This window comes from Grammomys surdaster, unplaced genomic scaffold (genome assembly GCF_004785775.1).
Source record: "Grammomys surdaster isolate TR1022 unplaced genomic scaffold, NIH_TR_1.0 164, whole genome shotgun sequence".
Lineage (NCBI taxonomy): Eukaryota > Metazoa > Chordata > Mammalia > Rodentia > Muridae > Grammomys > Grammomys surdaster.
In genome coordinates, this window is record NW_021604612.1 from 2,018,550 (window position 1) to 2,027,681 (window position 9,132).

At 50.6% G+C, this 9,132-nt stretch overlaps 1 protein-coding gene across 15 annotated transcripts in view; it reads left to right on the top strand.

Annotated features, from left to right (window-relative positions):
- Dao (D-amino acid oxidase) overlaps positions 1-9,132 on the top strand; it is a 23,140-nt gene that overhangs the window by 11,409 nt on the left and 2,599 nt on the right. For all 15 annotated transcript variants that reach the window (XM_028765538.1, XM_028765533.1, XM_028765531.1 and 12 more), the window contains 7 exons: positions 138-252; positions 1,273-1,349; positions 2,559-2,624; positions 5,003-5,057; positions 6,450-6,554; positions 7,360-7,442; positions 7,701-7,818. In XM_028765538.1, coding sequence (XP_028621371.1) covers positions 138-252; positions 1,273-1,349; positions 2,559-2,624; positions 5,003-5,057; positions 6,450-6,554; positions 7,360-7,442; positions 7,701-7,818 — 619 coding nt within the window. The remainder of the gene's footprint in view (positions 1-137; positions 253-1,272; positions 1,350-2,558; positions 2,625-5,002; positions 5,058-6,449; positions 6,555-7,359; positions 7,443-7,700; positions 7,819-9,132) is intronic.

The following is a 9,132-nucleotide window of genomic DNA, read 5'->3' on the forward strand; positions in this document are numbered from 1 at the left end:
TGTGTGTGTGTGTGGTGTTTAATATATTTACATAAGGTTTTATAAGTCTGGGCGCTAAGACTTTAATTCCTTGATGTCACTCAGGTTTTATATAACTGGCAGAAGAGACTCAAGTGTACTGTCTCTTACACTTCCAGGGAGTGGAACCAGCAAACTTTCGACTACATGCTGAGCCACCTCCATTCTCCAAACGCTGAGAAAATGGGCCTGGCCCTGATCTCCGGCTACAACCTCTTCCGAGATGAAGTTCCGGTGAGCCAAGCATCCTCGACCGTGAGGCATATTAGCCATGGTACAGAGAAACTACAGGAGGAGACCATTCCATGAGTAGAAAGAAAGGCTTTTCTGGTACCAAGTCACCAAGGCTATCTATGCCGGGGGAGGAGGGGTCATGGGAGACAGAGAGAAGGGAAGAGACTGTCTGGACTGACAGGAACTAGGTGTCCTTGCCCAAGGTAGTTGACTCATGAGGGAAGGTTAAAAGGCACTCTTGGAGGACTAAGGGTGGTTCCTGTCCTGCTTCTCTGATGAACAGAAGCCCACCTTTTAGGCTTGCATACCCAGTATCAACCCCTCTGTTTACCCTGCCTAAGTCCTTCTCTTTAGGACAATGTCACTGGCACTGCCATCTGGATGGGGGATTTGGACCTCACAGGAATAAACAGAGCTGGGGCCTTGAGCTGCAGGAGTACTCAGAGGTCACAGACTTACAGTCCAGATTAGTCTGTCTGTCTGTCTGTCTGTCTGTCTGTCTGTCTAATCCATCATCTATCTACCTACCATCTATAATCTATTATCTATCTGTCATCTATCTATCTATCTATCTATCTATCTATCTATCTATCATCTATTTATCTATTTATAATATATTATCTGGAGTTGAGGGTTGTGGCTTTGCGTGTCCTAGGCAAGTGTCTTACTACGGAGCTATGCCCCAGCCTCAGGTCCACTGAGACCACTGTCTCTACCCTACTCCTGGTCTTACTCTTATGGTAAGTGAAGGGAATGGACCTGAGCCTGACTGTGTGAGTTCAGCTCTTCCTCCCAGCCATGAGATTCGGACAAATTACTTGACTTCTCTCAGGTCATTTGGCCTGTCCGTAGGGATGCACACAGAATCCACCTCAGTGGCTGGTTGTGAAGGCGAAACAACAGAGCCAGAGAAGCAAAGGCTTTGGCCAGTGTCTGCCACAAGCCGCATCCTCTGAGTTTCTGTTATTCCGATGATCCGGTCCACCTGCCCCTGTGAGCCCGTCTCTGCTTCCTCCTCAGGACCCTTTCTGGAAAAACACAGTTCTGGGATTCCGGAAACTGACCCCCAGAGAGATGGACATGTTCCCCGATTATGGGTAAGATTCCTGCCGAGTGAGAGAAAGAAACAGGAAAGGCCATGACTGCGCCTAGGTGTGGTGGAGGAGAAAGTTTACTGGCGAGACAAAGGAGAGAATAGCACAGACAGAGACATCTGAGAGAGTCCAGAGAGGACATGGTTAGAATGAGCTGGGCCCCATGAGGAGAGGGGGAAGGGGAAGCGAAAACAGAGAGAGGGGCGACCGGGTGCTGCAGCCAGGAGACCAAAGATATAGAAAAGGCAAGTAACCAAAATGATTGGATCATTCAGGGAAGGGCAGGGCAGACCCCCCCTGGGCTGAGAGTTCAGGGTATGGGTCGGGGTATGCCAGCCATACCCTGTAACAGGTAGGAACTGAGGGATGCTGGGAGAACATGGAGGCCAGGTCTGCGTTGCTATGACCTGGTCTCGGACATTCGCATCAGGGTCTGAGACTTATCACCTGTCATAGGCAAAGACTGGGGCTAACAATTCAGACAGAACTGTCTAGAAGGCAGCAAGAAACTGGAGCCCCAATCTCACATCCCATCTCTGTCCTTGAGCCCCTGGTACCCTGTCCTTCTAATATCCAGCCCCTTCCTGGGGTGCCAGGTGCACTGGGCTTTGCACACTAGACACAAGCTACCTATAAAGACAGGCCTTGCTTTAGCTCATGAAGTGTTTACCATGGCTCTTCCGTATCACAATCCAGCAACGAGAAGGGACTATGGGGTCCCACGGTGGCCTTTGATGGAAGCACCTGATGGTTTAAAGATTGTTCCCTAGGACTCACCTTCTAATCCCATCAGCTCTCCAGACAGGGATCTCAGAGACCGAGCCTGTGCATACGGCCCCTGAAGGACGCTCAACATTTAAACCATAGCCCTCCACATTGCTAACCCACTCTCTCAGATGAGGAAACAAAACTTCAGAGCGCCTGAGTGACTTCCCAGGGCCACATAGCCATGTGACCAAGCTTGGCCTGCGTGCTCCTCACCTGACTCCATTCCCCAAACTGCACATCCAGCTTCTACTTGCATATCCCAGGATGCAATCGTTTGATAGGAAATGTTACCTTGCATTAAGCTGCACCCTCCCTGTTACCCCACAAATGCCACCTGGTGACTTATCTCTATCCATTTTTGGGGACTCAGAATATTACCAAGCCAATCTTCAAACAGCAGATTCTGACCGTTCCCTCTCCCCCCTCCCCCCACTCTGACTCTAGCTATGGCTGGTTCAACACAAGCCTCCTTCTAGAGGGAAAGAGCTACCTACCATGGCTGACTGAGAGGTAAGACCTTAACCTTCCTTTGAGAAGGAAACATCCCAGGGACCAAGCTGTGAAAGAGTAGCAGACAAACGCCAAGCTGAAGATCTTGGGGTGCCGCGTGGGAGCTGTCCCTGGTCCTGATCACCACCGTGTGCATCACGGTGCAGCCATGGTTCTGCATCAGGCAGAGTGGCCACCCACTTTGCAGATTTCTGTTGTTATGCTTCCTAGCAACTTCCCTCAAGGCTTCGTTCTCATACGATAGTTTAAATGGGCTTGAAATGCTCTTCTAGATCTGTCTACATAGCTTGCATACATTTTCTTTAAAAACGTTTCTCTCCCTTTCCTTTTTCTTGTCTAACTGCTCTTGCCACCATCCCTAGAACAAAGTTAATCGATGCAGGCAAGAATGGATGTCCCTGTCTTACCATTGATTTTTTTTTTCGAGACAGGGTTTCTCTGTGTAGCCCTGGCTGTCCTGGAACTCACTCTGTAGACCAGGCTGGCCTCAAACTCAGAAATTCACCTGCCTCTGCTTCCCAAGTGCTGGGATTAAAGGCGTGCGCCACCACCATCTGGTACCATTGATGTCTTAATATGGATCATGTAGCGTTACACATTAGCCAACATTAGCTTGGAGGGTCACATACATTTATATTAAAGGAGACTTTATATGTTCCCTATATTTTATAAAGATTTTTTAAAACTCAGAATTGAATGGATACTCTTGTGGTCTGGGAAGACTTTAAAATATGGCTTTCAGGATCCTATTCTGCATTTACTGAATCAAAACCTGCAGGGCAAGGGTCCAGATTTTTTTGTTTTTGTCTTTGTCTTTTTGAGACTACATAGCCCTGGTTGGTCTAGATCTCACAGAGATCAACTATACCTGCTTCCCAGGTGCGGGGATTAGTGGCGAGTCTCACGTCTAGTAGGTCCCGAATTTTATATGTCAATATGTTCTCCGGGTGAGTGTAGTTATCAACCGAACTCAGGAACCGTGTTGTGTGAGACCTCTCCTGGAGGGACACATACATGACTCCACTTTAGGGATCCCACAATGGACTAAAGTGATTATTACATTGAAGTCCAGCTTGGTAGCCAATGAGTTTATTGAGTTAGTAACAGGAGTGCGGGAAGGGGTCAGTTACGGGAGTCGAGATGACTTACGGGAGTCGAGATGACTCGGTGCCTGTGGCATCAGGAAGCCCATCCCAATGCAGGTGTGAACTGCAACCCCGGAGCTCCCTGCTCGTCTCCACACAGCTGCACAGCTGGGAGAATCTCCTCTGGGGCAGCTCAGCTGGAGCGAGTCTCCGCCCTCAGCCGGCCAATGCTTGCATAACCTTGGGGAGGGGCCTCGTGAATCTTGACTGTTCTCAGACCTGTGAAGTTTGGTACTTTGTATGTCTCAGGAGAGTCCCCACTCCTTCCAGGAGACAATGTTACAAACTGGAGGAAATTGTAACACAACAAACCATTGCCCTGATGTTTACTACTCTTGTCCTAGGGACGTTGGGACCCCTGACCAGCCTTTTACCAGGTGTCCTATCATGATGAAATTCCGTAGTTACCCTTCCAATTGTTACGCTTTCTAGTTCTTTTGATGGGTTTTTAGGCCCAGGATCAAACCCAGGGCCTCGTATCCCCTGGGAAGACATGCCACCACTGAGCCACATCGACAGAGCCCTTCTCTGGGACATTGAAAGACAGGGATGGATGCCCCTGGGCCCACTCTGGTGTCATGCTCTGACAAAGGTGCAAATGGCATTGCTTCAGCTCTGCCTCCCCGCCCCGGCTCCCCTAAAGTTTGTTCCTTTGGATATAAACCAACAGGGTGACAACAAATTGTAATGAGACACAGATCCTGGTCTTGTGTCCCAGTCTCTCTGTGGACAGCTCGCTCCATGACATTCAGCTCAGTGTTGGGCTGGGGTCACCAGAGAGGACCTTGTTTTCTCCTCCTCCTCCTCCTCCTCCTCCTCCTCCTCCTCCTCCTCCTTCTTCTTCTTCCTCTTCCTTCTTCTTCCTCCTCTTCCTCCTCTTCCTCTTCCTCTCTTTTTTCCCGGTCTTTGAGACAGGGTTTCTCTTTATAGCCCTGGGTGTCCTGGAACTCACTCTGTAGACCAGGCTGGCCTCAAACTCAGAAATCCACCTGCCTCTGCCTCCCAAGTGCTGGGATTAAAGGTGTGCGCCACCACTGCCCGGCTAAGAGGACCTTGTTTTCAAAGGGATATTTTTCAGACCAGTGTGGCCCAGCCGATGCCCATGAACTGAAAGACTGCCCAGGAGCATTGAGGGAAGTTAATATCCACAGGAATGTCCCCTGTGCTGCCCTCTAGGAGGGATGTGGCAGAGAAGTGAATTCAGGGTGGTTTTGATGTGTTTCCTCATCCCAGGTTAACTGAGAGGGGAGTGAAGTTCATCCATCGGAAGGTGGAGTCTTTCGAAGAGGTGAGTGGCGAGGGTCTGAGGGAGTAGAGGAGGGAGGAAGGAAGATGCCCCTGATGCTGGGTGGGAGACTCCCTTCTTAGACTCTCAGGGTCCCTGTAGGCCTGTCCCAGTCTCTAACCCCAGGAAGACTTGGGCATTCTGAGGGCGGTGTCTGCCTTGATATTGTGGTACTAAGGGAACAATGGAGTCACAGTAGCCAGAGGGACTGGTTATATCTGCACTCAGACATGTTTCAGAGTCAGGGACGCCTTATCCTGGAGTCAGCCCTACTCCACTCCCCAGTCCAGACCCTTCCATGCTTCCGTGACACCTGACATTTCTGCAATGTCCAAGCACTCAGCTCAGACCACAGGCACACCATCACCACACGGTGATGAGCTCAGGGCCACTACATCCTTACAGCTCAGCTCTGAGGTTTCATTTAGTCCCAAGAACAATGCCTGGTACAGGGAAAGCACAGCGTGTCCAGCTGCTGGTACTGAGCTCCTTGGGGTCCGGTCTGGCCCTGATGGACACCTGGGGTCTGTGGTTGATTCTGATACTGTTCTCTTCTGTGGCTCTAAGACAGTACACACTTAGCAATGTATGTGTCCATGAAGGCCTTGGGGGGGGTCACCAGGGATGGGCTGCAAGCATGGGGGAGCTTCCTGTGTCTGACTCAACAAGTACTCTGACCACAGGCCGAGTTGAAGCAAGTGTCCTGGCAGAGAAAAGGCAAGAGGACAAGCTAAAAGGGGTCTCATGGAGGGTGGTGCCATCATGGCTTGGTGTGAACTTTTCTTTAAGGTTTCAGGAAAGTTCACGTCTACGGTACTTCTATCCAGCAACCTCTCCTCAGGGTCACACAGCGTCCTCACAGTAGCCCGTGAACATTATTAGCTTTGCTAGAAAATCATTGTCAGCAAGGTGGTGCGGTACACGCCTTTAATCCCAGTGCCTGGGAGACAGAGGCAGGTGGATTTCTGAGTTTGAGGCCAGCCTGGTCTACAGAGTGAGTTCCAGGACAGCCAGGACTACACAGAGAAACCCTATCCAAAAAAACAAAATAGAGGAAGAAGAAGAAGAAGAAGAAGAAGAAGAAGAAGAAGAAGAGGAGGAGGAGGAGGAGGAGGAGGAGGAGGGAGGAGGAGGAGGGAGGGGGGGAAGAGGAGGAGGAGGAGGAGGATTGTCAAATGAGAGCAGCTGAGTCTCAGGAGTGGACATATCCGTGGTCAGAAACTCAGTGAAAGTCAGCGTGGAGATTTGGAGCCTGGGTTACTGGATCCACATGGGCACATCTCACCCCAGTTCCCCAGGGAGCAGACAGCTGTGATGTACAAGGCTGGAGGACGGAGGAGAGAGGGCACAGCAGAGTCTCATCCCTTCCTGTCCCTGACTTGTTCTTGCTCCCAGGTGGCAAGAGGAGGCGCGGATGTGATTATCAACTGCACCGGGGTGTGGGCCGGGGCTCTGCAAGCAGACGCCTCCCTGCAGCCAGGCCGGGGCCAGATCATCCAGGTGAGGAGCTGCTGTGGTCTGTGGGGAGCTTGCCCTGTCCGCTCCCACCAATCCAAAGCTGGTGCCACGGGGTCATGTTGATGGAGTGACTTTGAGACTTTGAGGAAGTGACTTATTGATGAAATAAGGACCAGCCTGCTCCCTGCCCTGCTGGAATTTTGTGCAAAGTGCACGTAGGGACCTTTTCCCCATGTAGGAGCCACAGCACAACCCTGAGTTACAAGAAAACCCAGTGAACCTTTATGAAGTGCTTATCAAGGGCCAGGTGAGCGCCTAGAAACTTTTTGGACTTGATAGTTTAGTCTGTAGCACAGCCCTTTGAGATAGTCCTAGCATATCACACCACCATCTTACCCGAAGCACAGAGATGTCAAATACACACGCAAGGATGCACAGCAGAAAACAGTGAGCCGAGGGTTAGAACCCAGGTAAGCCAGCCTGTGGGTGTCAGCGTTGTCCCATGACTCTTGGGCTGTGTAGGGGTGTACGTGTACACGCGTGGTATTTGGGGCACACCGATGGATGTGGCCGTATGCACGTATGAATGTGTGCTCATGCGTGTTTGTATGTGTGCAGGAGTGTGTGTTCCTGTGTGTCTGTTTGCTTTTTGAGCTCAGGTTTTCTGTGGATCTATGGTAAGGGTGTGGGATACTCCAGGGAGCACGGGGAGCTGTCAGGTGACTCCCCCTTGCGGTCGTGAGTCAGAGGGGTCACTGTAGGGCTGAGCATTGAGGGAGCAAGCCAAAGGGTAAACCGCTGACCATGACCTCCCTCCCTGACAAGATGCATCTGTCTTGACTGACAGGTGGAGGCCCCCTGGATAAAGCACTTCATCCTCACCCATGACTCCAGCCTTGGCATCTACAACTCCCCGTACATCATCCCAGGGTAAAACTCTGACTGATCTAAGAACGTAGAAGGGGCGACTTCATGGTGTCGTGACACCCCATCCACCCGGCCAGTGTCTTTCTTTCAGAGTTTTTTTTTTTTTTTTGGTTTTTGGTTTTTTGAGACAGGGTTTCTCTGTGTAGCCTTGGCTGTCCTGGAACTCTCTCTGTAGACCAGGCTGGCCTCGAGCTCACAAATCCGCCTGCCTCTGCCTCCCAAGTGACTTTGTTTTTCTTAGCCCTCTTTATTTTTATACAGTTCTAGGACAGTTACACTCGGAGGTGTATTCCAGCTGGGGAACTGGAGCGAGTTAAACAGCGTCCGTGACCACAATACCATCTGGAAGAGCTGCTGTACACTGGAGCCCACCCTGAAGGTGAGGGAGGGTGCCCTCAGCCAGGGCAGCTTGGTCCTGATGGGAAGATACCTCCATGGGGGTAAGTGGGCCAGTTAACCTGAGAGAGAAACTGGGGTATGTGGTGCACAGTGCAGACTGGAGTATATAGTATACAGTCTGCGGTATAGACCATACAGTACACAGACTGGGTGTCTTAGGGTTTTACTGTTGTGAACAGACACCCTAACCAAGGCAAGTCTTAGAAGGACAACATTTAATTGGGACTGGCTTACAGGTTCAGAGGTTCAGTCCAGCTAGGTGGTAGTGGCGCATGCCTTTAATCCCAGCAATTGGGAGGCAGAGACAGGTGGATTTCTGAGTTCGAGGCCAGCCTGGTCTACAGAGTGAGTTTCAGGACAGCCCGGGCTATACAGAGAAACCCTGTCTCGAAAAACAAAAAACAAACAAACAAACAAACAAAAACCAGAGGTTCAGTCCATTATCATCAAGGCAGGAACATGGCAGCATCCAGGCAGGCATGGTGCAGGAGGAGCTGAGAGTTCTACATCTTCATCTGAAGACTGCTAGGAGAAGACTGGCTTCCAGACAGCTAGGATGAGGATTTTTTTTCTCAAATCGTAATTCATTCACACAGGGGTTATAAACACAGAAAGGCAGGATGTGGGGAAGGGAATGACACTGGAGTGTGGGAGTTCAGGGGGAATACAGATATCTCCAGAACCGGGAATCGGCTGGGTGAAGGTTCCAGGGACAAGTCACTATGACTCTGCCTATGACTCGCTTGTCCTTATCTAAGTTGGTATTCTCTGCCATGGCTACCAATTTACAGGATCTATGACTACTCAGGCTGGTAAATTTCCACAAAAGCTGCCTGTTTACATTAGCTTATAGCCATCTGTTTCAATGTTTTTCCACTGAGACCCAAGACTTGGTGTTAGTATACATGTATGACAGGTCTATTGCTGATTTTAGGCCTATGGCTGATTTTAGGCCTCCAGTGGGTAAGCAGGGCTGCCCCTGACATCTCCTCCCTTCTCTAAGTATAGAAGGGCTGTGGCAATTCTAAACTTGCGAAGGCAGGGATAGAGGCCTGACCTCCAGTATTTGTAGGATGAGGATCTTAAAGCCCACACCCACAGTAACACACCTGCTCCAACAAAGCCACACCTCCTCTAACAAGGCCACACCCCCTCCAACAAGGCCACACCCCCTCCAACAAGGTCACACCTCCTCCAACAAGGCCACACCTCCTCCAACAGGGCCACACCTCCTCCAACAAGGCCACACCTCCTCCAACAGGGCCACACCTCCTCCAACAAGGCCACACCTCCT